General features: G+C 45.9%; 1 protein-coding gene across 1 annotated transcript in view; it reads right to left on the reverse strand.

The window, feature by feature from the left end:
* Positions 1-20,840, reverse strand: part of LOC124266133 (disks large homolog 5-like) — a 67,513-nt gene that overhangs the window by 15,950 nt on the left and 30,723 nt on the right. Inside the window, exons 8-13 of the mRNA XM_046700946.1 lie at positions 19,959-20,031; positions 18,748-18,854; positions 17,156-18,378; positions 14,821-15,004; positions 13,762-13,867; positions 13,123-13,201 (exon numbers count right to left, since the gene is read on the reverse strand). Of these exons, the coding sequence (XP_046556902.1) occupies positions 13,123-13,201; positions 13,762-13,867; positions 14,821-15,004; positions 17,156-18,378; positions 18,748-18,854; positions 19,959-20,031 (1,772 nt within the window). The remainder of the gene's footprint in view (positions 1-13,122; positions 13,202-13,761; positions 13,868-14,820; positions 15,005-17,155; positions 18,379-18,747; positions 18,855-19,958; positions 20,032-20,840) is intronic.

The raw sequence follows: 20,840 nt of genomic DNA on the forward strand, positions 1-20,840 counted from the left end.
ATGCTTAATGTACAAAAGAACACATTTCATTCCCTCCTCATCATATCCAATTATCTCTTGTAGATGAGCCTCCTTGTAATTGACGACTGGAATATCTTTAAGTGCGATGTTAGAAGCTGTATTATCAGTGAAGACAGACATGTTCCAGCAGGTGTTAACAAAGGTGCAAGTAACTATACTGAAATGCATGATTGATAAAAGGAAATTTAGATAAATCTGTAGAGGTTTTCAATTCTTTGAAGAGAATCGTCCTTGGGGTACATATAGGCATTTTCTGCAGCTGAAAATGTCATGTGACAGTTATATCAATGTTTTAATAAAAATATAGTACAATAAATAAAAGCATACGGCCCCCACCACGCATGCGTGGCCAACCAGGTAAGCACCTAGGCCCACATCATCATTCCTTCTGCTGAACAAGTCAGTGAACAGAATTGAGGGGACGTGGGCAGCCCTATCCCAAGGACGATTCACTTCAAAGAATTGGAAACATCTACAGGTTTATCTAATTCTTTTTCATGAAGATCGTCCTTGGGGGTACATATATGCATTAACACTCCCGACCCTTCTACCAAATGTCACCGCCACAAGAAAAACGGCCTTCCATGTTAGCAGCTGAATGGAAATAGCCGAAAGACGTGAGAAAGAAGGACCGGACAGCCAATCTAGCACGATTGACAAATCCCAAGGTGGGCTGGTACGCCTGAGAGAAGGTCGAACCCAATCCACGCCAGCTAGGAAGCGCTGCATAAGAGGGTGCTGCCCCAGAAGAGCACCATCGACAGGTGTGTGAAAGGTGGAAATAGCGGTGGAGTAGCCACGAATAGTCGAAGCTGCCAAACCTTCTTCCAAACGAGACTGCAGAAACTCCAAAACTAAGACTAAATCCACAGAGAAGGGGATCTGCAATTCCCCTGCGGGACCACATATCCTCATACTGAACGTTTGTCGAATCCCACCTCGAGGCCAGAATTGCGTCTGCAACTGCTGCAGGAATTCCGCGTGCCTCGAGGCTAGGCCTGACAGAGGCAAAGCCACTCCTGAATCCGTTGATTGGGATGTGTCGCACCGTTCTGAGTGAGAATGTCCGGTCGTACGGGTAATAGGACAGGAGGCTGAGCCAGAAACCTGAGAATTACCGGAAACCAGCTCTGTGACAGCCAAAGCGGTGCCAGAAGCACAAGTAGCCGAGTTGGCTCGGTGGACAGCTGGGAGAGGACCCGGGGAATGAGAGGTTGTGGCTGAAACGCCCACAGTACCTTGCCCGTCCAATACAGCAGGAAGGCATCGGAAGCCAACGCCCTCTGGTCTGGTATTCGAGAGCAGAACACGGGTATCTGATTCGTCCCCGCCAGACGCAAACAGATCCACCTGGAACGATCCTTACAACTGGGAGATAACTCCGAATATCTGCCGATCGAGCATCCACTCGTGCGGGGCCAGGATCCGGGGAGAGAGCGCGTCTGCTCGCATGTTCTCTAGCCCCGGGAGATAGACAGGAATCACCTGACATTCGCACTTGTTGCACCAGAGAAGAAAGTCCCATGCCTCCCGAAGGAGCGCTAGGGACACCGTGTTGCCTTGCTTCAGGATGTACGTCATGGCCGTGCGGTAGTCAAACTGAAGACGAACAACCTGGCCCTGAACATGCTCCCGGAAGCGCTTGAAAACCAACAGCACAGCTCTCAGTTCCAACACATTGATGTGAAGACGGACTTCGGCTTCGGACCAGCGTCTGGACACCAACAGACTGCCGAGAACAGCCCCCCCCACCCGAGAGGGATTGAAAGAGGAATGAAGACACCATCTCCCGTACTCTGGTGATCCAGGTGGGCGACAGAGACACAAGATCTTGTTGAGTTGTGAACTGCGCCCCGAGAAAAAACAAGTCCTGGGTGGGTACCAGGTTGGATTTATTGAGGTTTATGATCCATCCCAGTCGAACTAGAATGTCTATTACCATGTGAGTAGACTCGCTGGCTGAGTTAGTGCGCGTCCAGGTAAGGGTGACAATGCCTTCCTTGCGACCACGCGAGAGTAGCTGGCACTAACATGAGCTTGGTGAACACCCTGGGGGCAGTGGATATGACGAAGGGGAGCACCCTGAATTCATAATACATCATTCACAAGAGAACCTGAGGTACTGCTTGAACGTGGGATGAATAGGTACATGAAGATACGCATCCTTTAGATCGATTGACGTTAGCCAATCGCTGGGCTGAACAGAGGAGATCACCGAGATAAGTGTCTTTATCTTGAAGGATGGAACTTCTAACATGAGATTCAACCCCTTGAGGTTGAGAATGGGACGGAACCTGCGGTCTTTCTTTGGTACGAGGAAGTACATGGAATAAAACCCCACCTGTTCCTCTCCCGGTGGTATGCACTCTATTGTGGACTTGTCCAGCAAAGCCTGAACCTCGTCGCGCAGTATACCCGTCTTGGCCGGACATGACGGCACCGGAGTGCACCTTCTGTCGGTGAACTCTGGCGGGCCTCGCTTCCACAGCGGTAAATGGCTGACACGTACAGTGGACAGCACCCAAGAATTGTGTGTAGCCTTCTCCCACTCCGGAAGGAAGAGAGAGAGGCGGCCTCCCACTGGGATATGTGGTAAGAGAGCGTGAGTAGTCCCCTGCAGCTGAACTGGCTGGGATGTACCTGCTGGAGCAGCCCGCAAGTCAAACGGGAGGTCGGGGCAGACCCCCCTCCGACTCGCAGAAGGGTGCTGGGAGCCAGACAAAGAGGTCTGCTCCTTACTCTTACTTTTGGCGGGGCGGCTCCTCCTCCTTCCCCTACCAAGCGGCCGAAGCCAACCTGCAGACTCTGGCGTAGGCTGCACCCGGAGGAAGTGCTCGCCACGGGAGCGCGGGGGCGAGAAACCCGCGGTTGTTCTAGCAAGGCCTTTGAATCCTGGAAAGAAGTAGCTGCTGCAGCAGCCTCCCATATAACCTGCTGGGCCCAAGGAAACAACGTTGCACCCAGCCTAAACGGAAGGGCCAGCAAGGTTTGCTGGGTTGCCGCCGAGCAATGAGAGGTCGACAACCACAGCTTGCGCATCCCCATAACTGCGCACGTTGATGCAGCGGACCGTAACGAGTCCCTGGTCAGGTGGGCCTGCACTTTGGTAAGCTGACGAAGCAAGACAACATGAGGTGATACGTCACCCATGCCTCCCTCTGCCTCCAGGGCTGACCTCTGAATCGAGGAGAGATACGCACGCCCCATGGACCACCACCCTGATCTGCTGCACAGCATTCTGATAAACCTCCTTGTAGGTTCAGTAAGCTTGCCGCAGAGGGACCCAACTGGGCAAACAGTGGAACTAAACGCCCTTGTTTGGCAGCCTGAGCTGAACCCGAGCCTCCCCCGAGGGCGACTGAAGTGAAAACAAATTCGTCCACCACCAGAACCTGGAAGAGGGACACATCGCCCAGCTGGTAACGCTTCACGAGTTCAGGTAAATCAAATTGGAGCCGAGAACCAACGAGCAACGGATCCACTACATCTTGGACCAGTGACGGAAGAACGTGGAGCTGCGTCTGTGAAGGCTGCCGAGGAGCAAACGCCTCACCCAGCAGGTGGAACTCAGATGAATCATGACGGCATGTCGGCACCGCAGCTTGGGGTAACATCTGCGCTATAAGCTGACGCACCTCACGTAAAGCTGATGTGAAGCGGAAAGCGCCCTCGTAGTCCTCAACCTCCCCCACATCCATCAACTCAGCTCCCGAACCCGAGCCAGAATCTGGATTCTCCTGAAGAGAGGACCCGAACCCCGACCCGGTGGAAGGCCGAGCCACAGACGACAAGTGAAGGGACGACCCGGACACCGACAGCACACCAGGACCCCGGTTCCGAGATGTAGGAGGTAGCACAGGAAGAGCTGGCACCTCCGCTATCATGGGGAAAGTGGGCGTAGGAACCGGAACACCAGGAATCCTCAATGGTCCCTGAGCAAGCACCGAGAAAGGGACTGGGTGTGGACCTTCCCTCTCCGGGGTGGCCGAAGCACCCGGACCCGAAGCCAACGGCAACGGATCAACAGGCGCCTCAAGGCCCACAGATCAAGCCGAGCCCGGCGATCCGACGCCCGAACTCTCCGTCCCCTGACCAGAGCGAGTGAGGAACTCCTACCGGAGTCCTCCAACTGTCTTATGGACAAGAGACTTCACCGAGTCCATATACTGCTGAAACTTCTGTTGTATTAGTGACATATCAAAAGGTTGAGGTTGAGGTTCCTTAGGACCTGAAGGTTTGGGCTTGCTAGACTTTCTAGCCTTTTAGACTTAGACGGGGGAAGTTCCTGAGACGGGTCCCCTCCCGCCTCCCTCAATTCCTTAAAGAAAAGGAGATCAGCAGCTCTCCTCTTTTGCGGTCTGTGGGAAAAGCCAAGGCAGAGCTCGCACACGTCTGGGTTGTGCCCAGCTTTCTCAAGGCAGCATAAACACTTCTCATGCTTGCCCTGAGGCGGCAATTTTTGCCCACAGGCAACGCACGCCGTAAACGCCTGAAAGCAAACACGCAACGCATGAAGCTAACGGCCAAATACAACAGGCACAGGCAATGTCCCCCGACGCTAAAGAATAGAACATTTGAAACTACTTTTCATTTTGGGTCAACATACAAGATGCCTGAAATGACTTGTATGCATGTTTGCCAATGTAGGCTGTCAACATCCTTGAAAACATTGGGTGCAAAGAATAGAATATTTAAAGTTACTAAATTTCATGTTTGGGTTGAAGACAAGATGCCTGAAATAAACTGGTGTCTGTGTAATCACCTCAATGTAAGGCTGTCAACATACTTGAAAACATTGGGTGCAATGTTCCATGATATATTGCGTTAACAAGAGTTAAAAGTGTGTCAAATGTCATGTTGACCTTGAAGATAAGGTTAAGGTCACCCAAATAAACTGGTGTCTGTGTAATACCTCAATGTAAACTGTCAACAAATTTGAAGACATTGGGTACAACAGTCCATGATATCGCGTTAACAAGAGTTAAAAATGTGAAAAGTGTCCTGGTGACCTTGAAGATAAGGTCAAGGTGACCTAAATAAACTGGTGTCTGTGAAATCCGCCAATGTAGGCTGTCACCAAATTTGAAGACATTGGGTACAAGAGTCAATGAAATATAACGTTAACAAGAGTTAAAAGCGTGCAAAGTGTCGTGGTGACCTTGAAAATAAGGTCAAGGTCACCCAAATCGACTGGTGTCTGCGTAATCCCCCAATGTAGGCTGTCACCAAATTTGAAGACATTGGGTACAACATTTCATGAGATATCGGACGGGCGCCACTGAATACATAGTCCCCCCGTTCCGCGTTGCGGCGGGGGACAATAAAGCAATATTTCACCCATGTGGCCCGCTAAACTTCCCGCTATGGAATAGCAACACGTGCGTAAACCACAGGAAACCGAGCGTAAAAGTTTATTACAAAAGTCACATAAATGAGAAATAACCAACTGCAAAGTCAAAAGTGTGTTCTAAAGAACGAATAAAGACCATACATATAGTAGTTGAAGACTCAGACATGCTAATTGGTCAGCACAGTCAAAGCATGTGTGAACACAATGCGTGACAGCAGAAGGAATGATGATACGGGCCTAGGTGCTTACCTGGTTGGCGGGAGGTAACTCCACGTGGTGGGGGCCATATAATAAATAACAAGAAGACAAAGTCATCAATATCCCCCGCAATGGCAAAATACTCTTCATGATTATGTCTACGAGTTATGATTATGTCAAATATTTAGGCCTGTATATAGAAAAGTGGAAGGAGAGTATTGAAAGGTTTTTTAAAGTTCTGCTCCAGAAAGGAGCACTATCACCAATTTCAGTCTATGTCAAACTTGTTGCCATGGAAATGCCAAAAATATTTTATTCAGATTTCCAAAACTACCAAAAGGCACCAGTACACCACCAGACCAATCTATGTGCCAAGTTTGGTGAAGAAATAGTGAACAGTTTTAGAGTTCTGCTCCGGAAAAGAGCACTACCACCAATTTCAGGCTAAGTCAAACTTGTTGCCACGGAAAAGCCAAAAATATTTTATTCAGAATTCCCAAACTACCAAAAGGCACCAGCATACCACCAGATCTATCTATGTGCAAAGTTTGGTGAAGAAATAGTGAACGGTTTCAGAGTTCAGCTCCGGAAAAGAGCACTACCACCAATTTCAGGCTAAGTCAAACCTTGTTGCCACGGTAACGCCAAAAATGTAATTTTTAGAGTAAAATTGATATTTTATACTTATCCTGACTAATGCTCTTTTGCTTGTCTTCTTCTTCTTGCGAACATAGTGGAACACTTGTATCTCCTTATTTGAAGCTCCCTTCAAAATAAAATCACTAATTGGTACTCACCACGAGTAGCCTCCCTTTGTCTCCCTTGGCGGGAAAGGTGTCGCCACCTTCGGCCCATGTGCTTCACTCTCTCCTGATTTTGCGAGCCCAACACTTGGACTTACAGGGAAATCCAAAGTGTTATGTGGGAGGATGGAGGGTTATTCATGAGTCAGGATAAGTATAAAATATCAATTTTACTCTAAAATTACATATTTTTCCTTATCCTGACTCATGCTCTTTTGTTTGTAGCATCCTAACGGAACGGAGGTGGGAGTAACAGAATACTTTGGATTTATAATTAGTGATTTTGTATAGATATACTGTAATATTCCCTACGGAACTTCATGAAGGCTTAGATTTAGGATGTTTCCTGCATAAAACCATAGGTTATATAAAGCCATTAAAGGGGAATTACATTATGAATATATTGAACAATACATATAATATATATATATATATAGGTGACTCTGATAGAGGCACGAGATAGAATATATCAAAAGTATGTGCTTAAGGTTGAATAACTTGCTGAACATATATACATAGCCCTAAACCCCGTGAGAGTTATAAGCTAGATAAGTATGTATAAAATACATATTAATCTTGTGAGGATAATATTTAACGCCACGCAGGGACTGTCAGTTGCTGAGCTGAGTGACCAGTGGTCCCAAATGGTGAATGCCAGAGACATCTTCTGTAGTGATGTCTCTCAGGTAGTGATTAGCAAATACCATGTTAGATTTCCAATAGCATCCTTCCATAATCGTGTTCAAGGAACAGTTACCGCGGTAGGGCGAGGGTGGAGGCCAGTGCCCTGATCTCATGTGGATTTGATGCTGTTGGTGGGTCCAAGCCTGCTGCCTTGTAGGCACAAGGAGAATGACAGTCCTTATCCAAATAGATACAGGTCCGTGACACTTCTGTTTGATTCGTAGGCTTATAAGGGGATGAATAAACGCTTGAGAAATCTTCTCCTTTGTTTTGGATCGTCAGAAATAAACTTTGAGCCTTACTGGACACAGTGATAGGTCTTGTGTATCTTGTGATCCCGAGAATAGAGGATAGATACCGGATGTGGAATAATCTGTCTGGTTGACCTGGCAGTTGATTTTTTGGCGATGAAATCCCATCTTAATCCGAGGTGCGCTTGTGTTATGATTGTCATCAAACTGTATCCTCTCGCAATCCAGAGCTGAATTTCAGACATTCTTGCTGCCGCATAGAGATAGCAGAAACAGTGTTTTCTGTGAGAGAAATTCAAAAGTTGTCGATTCCAAAGGTTCATAGACCTCACTCGTGAGGTGTTGTAACACTACATTCAGATCCCTGCTGGGCGTGGAACTTCCGCTTTTGGTCCTCCAATCGAATGCTCGTAGAAAAGGCCAGTAACTCTGGAGATCTTGTCAATTTGACACCTGTTCTCATGGTGATTACAGAACTAAGCCGCAAGATATGTTGATATCGCTGAACCTTTTAAATGTTTGTTTTGGCTTAGGTAACACAAATAGTCTGCCACTTGAGGTTGTGAAGCCTCTCTTGCTGTAAACCCTTTCTTTGCTGCATAATTTTCAAACTGTGCCACTTGTCGCCGCACAAGCCACGAAAGTTGAGTAACGTAAGGCAAGCGTGACTGCTTTTGCCGCCTCTGGCAGAATATCCCTCTTGTTTAAACACATTTGTATACAGTCCATACGCGGTAGTTGGAACATTGCTGGGTTCCCCGCACTTGTTTGGTGTGAGGATGAATTAACAGGTTTGGCGCTTTGGGCAGCTCCAGTGTTGGTTGACCGATTTCTTGAATTAGTATGGGAACTGACGCTCTGGCCGCCAGCAGGGCTTAATGACCAAAGTGAGTTGTAGGCTCTGTGTTTGTCTGATTTTCTGTAATACTTGAGGTATTATTGCTGGCGGGCGGAAACGCTGCACGCATTGAGGCCTTCCCATGATAGACTTAGAGCCGCCCCGCTCTGCCCAAGCTTGGGGGTCTGGGACTGGTGACACTAATGTCGGTAGCTGATTGTTGAATCGCTGGCTTAATAGGTCTATTAGCGGGCGCCCTAATTGCTTGATTATCTGTGCAAAAATTTCCTGTTGATCATCCACTCTGTCGGTGATGGTAGATGAGGCCGAGAGAGCGCCTGCTAGTATATTTCTGGCCCGGAATGTGCACTGCTCTGACATGTAGATTTAGATCTTGTATTAAATCTAACAGTTGAAAGCTTAGGTTCAAAAGGTTCATCGATCCGCTGAGCCTTGCTTGTTTATGTAGAACGCCACTGTCGAATTGTCTGTATGGATCATTAGGTGCGCATTTTGTAGAAATGTGCTCCAATGTAGAATGGCGCTGATTACAGCTTTCATTTCTAGACTGTTTATATGGAGTTTGCATTCTTGCTGATTCCATAATCCTGATATCGCGGTGGTTGGTGAGATGAGCTCCCCAACCTTGGAGTGACGCTGGCCTACATACAGATGGGTTTTGTATTCCTGCTCTGCTAAACAAATCCCTTCGCAGACATTCGATTTCTTGGTCCACCATAGTAGATGAGGTCTGAGATGTTTCGGTAGACTGAATGGTTGTACATCGCTGAGATGTGCGCTGATGAGGACCTGTAGGGGACGTGAACTGTAATCTGCCTGTGACAGTCATGTCTTGGGCTGATGTGAGAAGACCTAGTAGGCTCTGCCATTGTCGGCGGTAACGGAGAGAGTAGAGCTGGTGGAATGGTCTGTTGTATCTTGAGCCAACGGCCTTCTGGTACCATAATATACGGTTAAGCGATTTGTGATGAATCAATACCTAGGAACTGCAGGTCTTGGCGATGGTACTAGGTCCGACTTTGCGTAAGTTTACTAACCAACCTAGTTGTGTTAGTAGCTTTTATGATGTAATTTAACTGTAGTTTGAGACGCGAGTGGATCTTGATCTACTTATATCCCGGCCGTCGAGGTAAAACGCGACTGGCGTAGCCTCTTGACGATGTAGAAATATGATAATCGGTTTCGTTATCCTCGTGAATAGCCAGGGGCTGATGATATTCAATGGGAGTACTTTCCACTGGTAATGTAGCCCTTCTAGAGTAAATCGTAGGTATTTCCTGGAATCGGGATGAATGGGGATGTGCAGGTAGGCATCCTGTAGATCTATGCTGCCCATGTAGTCCATAGGGATCTAATCATCTGGCGTAACTGAGGTAAATGTATCATGCTAAAAACTCGGTGGTTTGGCGTAGATAAATCTTGTTGAAAAGCTCATGTTGTAGATGAGTCTGTATTTCTCCGCGGAGTTTTTCTTGGGAACTAGGAAAACTGGGGAGTAGAAACCTGGTTCGGACGCTTATGCATGATCTATTACTTCTATGGCCTGTTTGGATAGGAGGATGAAACAGCCTCTCTTATCTTTGGTAGTTGCTATGCTTGTAAATCGAACTTGGGGGTTTGATTGTCAGCGAGGCTTGGCCTGTAGTGGGATACGAAAACCGTGTTGAAGAATGTTGGAGACGTAAGGGTCTTGCAATATTCCCCAGTTTTCCCAGTGTAGTTGGAGGCGCCCACCCACTTGAGCTGGCTGTACTGGAACGGCTGGGGTGGAAGACTCCAGTCGTTCAACCTGTGTTTCAGCTGCCTATAATTGGTGGAACCTCTGGGTGTCCTGCCTCTTCCTGATCCTCCTCTATAGTTGCCATATGGGCTTAATTTAAAAGAATCTTTACCTCTAGAGCTGGCTATCTTCCTGTCTCTTGCTCTTTGTAGGCCCGCGGAACTTAGATCTGCCTGAGTATCTTTGTGAAGTCTGACTAATGACGCTGGCTAGTGTGTCCATCGATTTAATCATAAGGACTTCCCTGGAATCCTTAGAGACTTCCTTGGCGACTTTGTCGATTTCTCACAAAGATGGATGTTGTCGACCACGGGCTGTATAAAGTGGGGCTGTAAAGTTCTCCCCACAATTACAGGAAGAAGCGAGGAGGCCTTGACGACGAAGCTAAGGTCAGTGCTGCTGAAACAGATGTAAGATGATCCGCTAAAAACTGCTGATCTTTCTTTGCATAAGTAAGGCAGAATAAATCATTCTATCATCTATCCGTCGTGGAATCCCTCGAATCTAGTAATAAGAGTCTCATTGATCGGCCCTAGATCTATTTAACCCAAAGAACATACGCCTCGCCATGGTTTCTATATGAGCCAATCCTATGCATCATCCATCTTGTAAATCTTGTTCTTTACATCGCTGATGATCTTATAGTTCTCATCGATGTCCTGGGCCTTGTAGAAGGAGTCCATGTTATGCGTGGAGAACTTCTTTGGCATGAAAGTTGGGCAGATGTGGTGTTCGAACTTTCGTGAGCTTTCTGGAAAGCTGCATCTAGATTCTGTGGCACTGCCGCAATCGGGTCGATCGGGGTAAAGTGATTGCATCTGGATCGCCTTCCTTCATCAAACACGCTCATGCTTGTATTGCCACTTTTAGATGGTGATGTGAGATCTAGGTTATTGACCATCCAATACCGTGATTCTGCATCAGAAAATATGATTCCTCCATCATCCTCAATACTCATCATCATTAACAAATTGTAGATGCTCTTCGACCGCGTAGTAGCTGTCTGTATATCTGATGAGGTTTGTATGCATCTAGTTGACTTGTGCCGCTATGTGGAGATCTGACGGTGATCGACCTGGTGATGAACGGCGGAGATCGCTCTATGGGATGATCTTCTCGAGACTTGTGAGGTGAATGTTGATAGCTTCGCTAAGCTCTTCTATAGTCCCTCGATGTTCTTCTAGATGATGAGGATCTGAATCATATGTCCTTCGCTAATGCCTTCGCCTAAGCTTCATTTGCGCCGGGTCCGGGGATCGATGATATGACCTTCGCGAAGGCCTCCGTGATGTCTGATGGTCCGAGTCCATATCTAGAGATGAAATCAAGATGGTGATGATCTATCCCGCCTTCGCAAGGCCTTCGCGGGCTGTACATCTAGGTCCTTCGCCAAGGTGGTCCGACTTCCTTCGCGAAGGTGACATCGCCTTGGCTGCTACGCTGGACGGGGTGCCTCTGGGGTGTTGTTCACGCTGGAGCCTTCGCTGGTTGCTCGACCCTGCTTACGCGAGTTTGTAGTGGTCCTCCATGATGTTCATAATCTGCCGCGATCATGTCTTCTGGGATGATCTAGACTTAAGTCGCCGGGCGCCTTTTGGGCGATGGGGTTCACATCAATAACGCCTGACGCCGGGTGTAGAGGCATCAGGCTGCATGGTGATCTCTGCAGAAGTCACAGTCGCTGACACCGTCGCTTCTTCTGCCGTAAGTCGGGATGATTAACGGCTGATCATCGTAGAGGCCCAATTCTGCTGCTGGAACGATCTCGGGCTGAGAAAGTTCTCGCCGTCTTCGTGATTTCCCTTTGGAAGTCTGCGCCCTGGGTGTCCTCAATCTGGCGCTGAGACGACGATGAGGCCCTCTTAGACTTGGTCTGCAATGATGGGATGTCTGGGGAGGCCGGTCGCTTCTTTTTCGAGGTAACGGATCATGCGCCCCACGCCTTCACCGTAGGGGTCTCTAGCAGAACACCAGACGGAGAGGGTCGATCGCTAGCAGCTGACTGGATGGAATATCTGGACTCTCTGCCATGTTTTGCCCTTGTTTGCGTTGGATCTATCTGCAGCACGCCTTAAGACGCAAAGATGATATTTATTAAATGCAGAATGAGATAAATTAATGCAGTAACTGCAACGGAATTAAACGCACACACGCGTGAGAACAACTAGGGCATATTACATGTGGATCGGAGGCAGAAAACGTAATCTACAAATCGCATAGATTTTCATCAACGAAAAGTTAGCTGAACAATCAATAATCACACACGGAATAAACAGTAGAAATAATGATAATTAATCAATACAAATAGTAAAGGATACTAGCTATACCTCTATAGTAACCTATGAGAGGTAAAACTAAGAGATTATCAAAGGATATGGTGTGTAAGGAGACACGAGGCGCTCTCACATCCTGCTCACTGGGCGAAGAAGGAGAGAGTGAAGCACATGGGCCGAAGGTGGCGACACCTTTCCCGCCAAGGGAGACAAAGGGAGGCTACTCGTGGTGAGTACCAATTAGTGATTTTATTTTGAAGGGAGCTTCAAATAAGGAGATACAAGTGTTCCACTATGTTCGCAAGAAGAAGAAGACAAGCAAAAGAGCATGAGTCAGGATAAGGAAAAATATATTTTATTCAGATTTCCAAAACTACCAAAAGGCACCAGTACACCACGAGATCTATCTATGTGCCAAGTTTGGTGAAGAAATAGTGAACGGTTTTAGAGTTCTGCTCTGGAAAAGAGCACTACCACCAATTTCAGTCTAAGTTGAACTTGTTGCCATGGAAACACCAAAAATATTTTATTCAGAATTCCAAAACTACCAAAAGGCACCAGTACACCACCAGATCTATCTATGTGCCAAGTTTGGTGAAGAAATATGGAACAGTTTTAGAGTTCTGCTTAGGAACAAAAAAATGTGCACGGATGGACGCACGCACGCACGACGGACGGAGTCCATTTTAATACCCCCCCCAAAACGCGTTGCGGGGGATAAAAAGGCTTTTATTTATTGTACAATATCTTTATTAAAACATTGATACAACTGTCACATGACATTTTCAGCCGCAGAAAATGCATATATGTACCCCAAGGACAGACTCTATGAAAAAGAATGATTTCGATAAGTGAGGTGTGACTTGATCAAGAACGCACTCCTGGTATAACTCTGTTGCTTACTTCTTGCGTCTGGGAAACTCCTCAGACATCCACGGTTCAAACTTGAGTAGGGACGACCCCGGACTGCTCGGCCCAGACACTGGAACACAGGCACAACCGTCATTAACATGTCACTTTCTCTCATGGCCTCTCAAACACCATATTGCTACCAGGAAAGTGATAGTCAAGAAATATCAATGATCTTAATTGGATTTAATTTAAAGACATATTTTAACATTATTAATGAATTTGTTGGACATTAAAACATTTAGTACTAAATGCACAAAGATCTGAAAATAGGAATACGATCACAGTTTCAAGGCTGCTTCAAATTTCCCAGTCATGTAGTCGTGTCTAATGTAGGATATAAGAAAGGATGATCTAAATGTATGATAATCGCCTATATAACTGATATCTGATCAATCACTGTGGGTTCTTGCTTCAACTCCTAACACTGCATAACTGACACATGCCCAGAGATACTGCTGGAGGTGACTATGAACTAGACAGAGAGAGCCCAGGGCTTTCCAGACTACGAGGGTCCAGGTTTCAGCATATACAGAACATATATATACAATACAATATACAATACAATATACAATACAATATACAATACAATATACAAATGAAGGCGACAGTCCTGGAAGGGAGACAACTGACCGATTTCCACGGAGCCCTGGCTCTGGTTGTGTCGGCCATAGTGAGAGTAGCGAGGAGGGACATCTTCACTGAAGGTCGGTGTGTTTCGGTCGATTGTGGAGTTGCTCTGAATCAGGGAGATAAACACACCATTGTCTTAGAACACCCTGGCATGGAAAGGGGAGTAATTCTGCAGACAAAATGGCTGAGCTCTGAGAGCCCTGGCCACCTTGATCTATACTGAACAAATCCATGTGACTGCAGACAGGAAATCACAAAGGTACATGCATCCAAAACATCTGATCCCCTAACACATCAGAATGGTCTCTCCATGTACAAATTGTTTCAAAAACGGTTGAACTTGAACTCAAACTGAACTGTCATTTGTTTTACACCCCATCAGTAACATCAACATACAAAAAGTATCACATGATGTGAAGAACATTGCCTGTCCTCCACAAGCCAGGGAACGTGACCCACCTGTTGGGTGAGCTGTAGTATGTGACCCACCTGTTGGATGAGCTGTAGTATGTGACCCACCTGTTGGCTGAGCTGTAGTATGTGACCCACCTGTTGTGTGAGCTGTAGTATGTGACCCACCTGGTGGATGAGCTGTAGTATGTGACCCACCTGCTGGCTGAGCTGTAGTATGTGACCCACCTGTTGTGTGAGCTGTAGTATGTGACCCACCTGCTGGCTGAGCTGTAGTATGTGACCCACCTGCTGGATGAGCTGTAGTATGTGACCCACCTGGTGGATGAGCTGTAGTATGTGACCCACCTGTTGTGTGAGCTGTAGTATGTGACCCACCTGCTGGCTGAGCTGTAGTATGTGACCCACCTGCTGGATGAGCTGTAGTATGTGACCCACCTGCTGGATGAGCTGTAGTATGTGACCCACTTGGTGGATGAGCTGTAGTATGTGACCCACCTGTTGTGTGAGCTGTAGTATGTGACCCACCTGTTGTGTGAGCTGTAGTATGTGACCCACCTGTTGTGTGAGCTGTAGTATGTGACCCATCTGTTGTGTGAGCTGTAGTATGTGACCCACCTGTTGGATGAGCTGTAGTATGTGACCCACCTGTTGTGAAATGCTTGGTGAGCTGTAGTCCACTGGACAGAAGTGAAATGGCTGAAAGTCAGGAGGCATGGTGTATCTGTAGTGAGCTGGGTAGGAGCTGTGAGAGGAGCTGGGGGGATATGGGGGAGGTGTGTACGCCGACACCTGATTCCCCGACCGATACGGTGGCTGAGCCGGCGCTTGGCTGCAAGAGCAAAGTGTAAAAGTCATAAGAAAAACAACACCGTGAAATTTATGATCAATTCAAGGCTTAATGACAAATATTACTTAACTCATTAAGCCCAAGGGCGACTTCACTACTCAACACCTGGAACCCCTCGCTGATTGCCCGACTCGCTGTACCGAGACTAAGCACACCTGATTTCCCTGGCAGGTTTCGGGGATTACAGGAAACTGTCTAGTCGTACAAACAAGTCCTGATTGTTTAATTGTGTCGTATGTTGAAAGAAAGCAGGTGTGAATACATATCATGTATTGCAACGTTTTATGTAGTTTTATTGCAAGTTTCTCTTGTAGACCTTTGGCGGCTTGTATGTTTATATTTTATCAACATATGTATGTATTCTTTGTATGTAAGAGGTGAGACATACATATCCAAATTCTCTCTCATATCATTGTGTCAGGTTTAATTTTACAAAACATCTATGACAATGACATACTGGAAAGAAGAATTTACTTACATACTTAATAATCTGCTACGAAATTAACGTTTTTGCCGATACATTTCTAGTGTATACGGACTATTATAAGGAAAGTACTATTACGCTAGTCTGTGACTAACATAGAGCACATTCCTAGCTTGGCACTTTGTTTCATCTAGATTTAATGCAGAAAACATACGTGATCATACAAACATACATATAAAAATTGTATACTACATATTCCTTGTATAGACATAAAACAAAGAGTCACATGATAGGGCGTCTTCAAATTTCCTGAATAGAACGTTCAGTATCTCAACTGTTCAATATACTAGTAGTGGCTGGTCATTTGTTATCTATGACCAATCGTATCATGAGAACCCGTCACGGAGGAAAGGACAGGTGATGGGACATGGGCAAAATTTCTGAAGAGCATGTGTGGTCACTCAACAGCTTGGATAGAGACTGATTATTGGCTATATCATTGACCAGTCGATATGCTGGGTTTCGGCTTTATCAACTCAAGCTATCATGTAACAGTTTGTGTATTGTACACATACATACTGGTAACGATGTATGAAATATACTCATAAGACAAATAGTAGTAGACAGACACTTTGGCGAGTGTATTTGTCCTCAGAGATCGAAAAACACATGTTAGTGTTTTCGATTAAGTAAAACAAAGTGTTTGAAATCCAACCATTGAGTAGAGATAGTATATATTTTCATATACATTTTACAACTAGTACATAAAACATAATGGTTTGCTGTACATGTAAATATCATCTTCACCTTGATACGAATGAATATCCAAACTAAACTACACGTATTACATAATTCACGAAGTGACACAATACTGAATTATTATGTTGTATAAACTTGCAGCTGAATCCCCCCAAATATTAATGAAGATGGGTGTGCCTATATTTATACTGAATGCACACGAGGTTCATAAGATTACAGATTTGCATATATGCATAAACATTACAGAGAGGGGTGTGACTCCATAAAGCAGGTTGTCTAATGATATAACAGCGCATCTGTTTATTTTACACTTGTCACGGGACAAACCTTTCAACAAGGATGTAACTGCATATGCATTCTACCGGAGGCTGTTATTTCAAGGTCTAATTCAATCAATGTGCATAAGAAGTATTTTAGTATCCATTCCCAATGAAGAGTACCAGACACTTACCTCTGTAAAAACATCATAATCCCCCTTTCTCGCCGACATGTGTTCATTAGCCAAACGCTGTACAAGCCTATGATAATGATTAGCAATTGCTATCAAAACACTTTAAATACTTCTTCTGATTGATACTAAAGGTAGTATCTCTCGTAAGAAAAGCTAATATTTGCTCAGTACTACTAAATTGGTTGAAATAATAGGTACAGTGCAATTTTTTAAAGTATGACACACATGTGCGTCTCTCGCTGAATAAGAAGTGCTTTCTGTTGTTGCACATGTGCGTCACTCGCTGAATAAGAGGTGCTTTCTGTTGTTGCACATGTGCGTCTCTCGCTGAGAGAAGTTAATTAATTTGTCGCACATGTGTGTCTCTTGGCCTTAATGAGTTAAACCTTCTGACAAGGCCTACCAACTTCCAACAACCATGTTAGCTGACATATGAGCATCAATGAACACAAATACATCGGTGGTGTTGAATAACGGAAAACTGTGAATACTGTCTCACCTGTTTGGATGATGTGAGTTTCTTGGAGGAACTCTTGTTATTGGGGACGGAATTCTGTTTTCAAAGAGTCGTTCTGATGGAATGTCTCCTATTGGGAAGTCTATAGACGTCGGTCTGTTGCTACCCCCTGGTCCCGGGTGGCGCTTCTGTGGATAACTAGACTGACTAGGGGGTTTACCATGGTTTACAGGGTACACATTCTTTGGTTGTGAGGATCCAGAGTCAAACTCGGAGTGTGTGTGACATGGTGGTGGGGAAGAGAGCAGCTTTGAATGGGCATTGTTGAGAGGATGTACATACAACTTGTCCCTCTCAGGTTGTCCATTGTAGAAGGCATAGGGAGCTGCTGGGGGACTCACAGGGGATTTCCTCCGTGGTGGCGTAAACAGCGACCTTGGTTCGTCTTGTCCATATCGAATACTGGAATCTGAGTTCTGACTGAAGTGTCTCCCTGGGGAGTTCTGACTGAAGTGTCTCCCTGGGGAGTTCTTGTCATCATAACATGAAGGTTGGATGTAAGAGTCGGGTCTCAATGGAGGCCTCTCCTTCCCGGGATGGGAACGAATTACAACTGTGTTTTTCCCAGGAAGAAAGGCAGGTCGAGGCTGGTGACTGGATTTTGGCCATGTCCCGCTATTGCTGTCTATTTCAAATTCAGTTTTCCGTGATTTGGGTTTTGAATTTTCTTTCACTCTCTCATCCTTGTTATGATTCATAACGGGATCAAATTCTGCAATGATCTTTTCCTGAGTTCCCAAATTGCAGTTGGACACATACGGATGACTGCCCCGCTCATCCACGTCTAACTGGCTCTCATTGGATCTCTGAACCTGGCGGAATAGTCCACGGATTACTTCCTTGACACCATGTTGGCGATCACGGCTTTTCCGTGACGCCCCGGAGCTGTCTAAACTATCCGTCTGTGAGCTGTGACTCCGAGATGTCTTGTTCCCTCCTTGAGAGTAACTGTGGCTGCTCATGGCATCCTCCATGAGGAAGCCATGCTGCGGGATGGTGTCCGACTGACTACGCTGGTTGGAATGATACGAATGGTCTGGAAGTGTTGACATAATTGCTTGGCTGGTGGGGGTTGGGGAAGAGCCAGCGGAGTGCACAGGGGACACCTGCCTCAACACATGCAGCTGGACCGGGTCGTTGGATTTCTCCAGGACCTTCAGGGCCTCGCGGGCTGACATTCCTGCTGAAACTGATTTGCTGTTCACCTGGAAAAAACATTTGGAAACTTTCACCATCTTTCAGTGAAACTATTCAGACTTATTTTGCTGCTCTTGTCCAACATGGAAATATTATGTAAAGATGGTTCATAGACTATATGACCTACAAGATATTTCCTGACTACAAAGCTGTACAAATACAAAAGAGAGCTTCACTAAATATTATTTCTGTAGGTAGAAATCTGTTCTCTAGTATTTATCTTCAGAGAGATATTATGCAAAATGTACGCTATCCAACAATCTAGGCACATATTTGATTATATGTTTAATCAGAGATGTAAAAAGAGTTTTCTTTTTTCACAATAAACAAGCACATGTGTGTGGCTGAAGTTGGTATTGCCTGGCACTCCCACCCACCTGTACAATGCGATCCCCGATGCTAGGCAGCATGCCATCCTTGGCAATGATTCCCCCTTGATACATGCGCGTGATGAACAAGCCGTGCTCAATCTGTATACCAGGATCTGGGAATACAAGCATGATCAATGTTCAGATCACCAGTAAAACTACAGTGTACAGTCAGATACATGTCAAACAACCTACCACAGAGACAGTTCTACAGCCAACAGCATGAGCCTCAAGAATGCAAGACCTCAAATCAAGACCCCTGAGAAACTGAGAACCAATAGTTGGCCTCTTTCTACCCTACCCTTATGGACCTCTTTGACATCACATGCCTAAGTGGTAAGTTTCTAATATCACATCCCAAAAGAGCCTGCTTCTATCATCACAAAGTCCTACCTCGTCTGGACTTTTTGTATGGACATCAGTTTAACATCACATTACTGAAATTCAATTGTAAATTTGTCGAGGTTGATAAGAGTAAAAAATATGTACCAAGTCTTGAATAAGAAGTGACACAAATGAGTCCTGAAATAATCAGATGCTGAAGAGAACCTGATAGAGACACTGACAGAGACACTGAAGGAGACACCCTGGCAGAGACACTGAGACTGTTGCTAAGAGTGATGCAAGGACAGATGGGAGACAGACGACTGACAACCCAGTTCCACAGCCTACCTTTGTGATATGACAACCCGGTTCCACAGCCTACCTTTATGACATGACAACCCGGATCCAAAGCCTACCTTATTGACATGACAACCCGGATCCACAGCCTACCTTTATGACATGACAACCCGGATCCTCAGCCTACCTTTGTGACATGACAACCCGGATCCTCAGCCTACCTTTGTATGATATGACAACCCGGTTCCACAGCCTACCTTTATGACATAACAACCCGGATCCAAAGCTTACCTTATTGACATGACAACCCCGGGTCCCACAGCCTACCTTTGTGACATGACAACACGGATCCACAGCCTACCTTTGTGACATGACAACCCGGATGCATAGCTTACCTTTGTGACATGACAACCCAGTTCCACAGCCTACCTTTGTGACATGACAACACGGATCCACAGCCTACCTTTGTGACATGACAACACGGATCCACAGCCTACCTTTGTGACATGACAACCCAGTTCCACAGCCTACCTCTGTGACATGACAACCCAGTTCCACAGCCTACCTTTGTGACATGAAAACCCAGATCCACAGCCTACCTTTGTGACATGACAACAGCAACTGAAGTGGCTGCCAGATACGGGCACTGGTCCATTTTCTTCGTTTTACAACCTGCAACAGAAATAAACCTAATCACACACAAGCAGAGGGAACCCATTTGCAGAAATAATAATAATAATAATAATGTCCATTTATATGGCGCTAAACTCCACTGGGGCGTGCTCATAGCGCATACAAGAGTCAAAGAAAAGTAAAAACTTGGTAGCAGTACAAGGTCACTTTAAAAGTACTAATGGAACAGATGAGTCTTTAAGAGACACTAAAATTGTTCCAGCGACTGGGCGTCTTTGAGAGTGTCTGGCAGTGAGTTCCAATTAGTGGCAGCTGCAACACTAAAGGACTTGTAACCAAAGAACTTTTTCTTCCTTGGTGGCACTATGAGTCTCTGTTGAAATAAACAAACTGGAAGGTTCACTTATGTGTCTTGTACACCAACAACCCCATCTCCCTTCTGCCACCTTGACTACTGAGGAGCTTGAGGTGCCGGGATGGAGCCCACCTGTGACCGGGTGTAAAAACCTTGGAGTCCACTTTGTGTGCAGACTCTTTCAGTGCTGTCACAACCCCTAGTGCACAGTACACAACCCTGTGCACTTAAAAGAACCCACGAATCCGTTGGTATATGACCAGATGGTGGCCACATGAATACATGCAAACACCTAGTTGCGGGTACAGTAAACTTTGACGTGCGGTAAACTTGGACAAAGTATTGTGACTATGTGTCCCAGTCCACCCAGCTGTGAATGGGTACCTCGTAAGGATAGGAAAGCCACATTAACTCGGTGCGCCTAGTAGCTGCAAGAGTTGTATGCTCCCCCAGGCAGTTGAGATTGATAATACGAAATGCCGATGAGACTGAC

Source organism: Haliotis rubra, unplaced genomic scaffold (genome assembly GCF_003918875.1).
Source record: "Haliotis rubra isolate DU_JTF1 unplaced genomic scaffold, ASM391887v1 Scf1231, whole genome shotgun sequence".
Classification (NCBI taxonomy): domain Eukaryota; kingdom Metazoa; phylum Mollusca; class Gastropoda; order Lepetellida; family Haliotidae; genus Haliotis; species Haliotis rubra.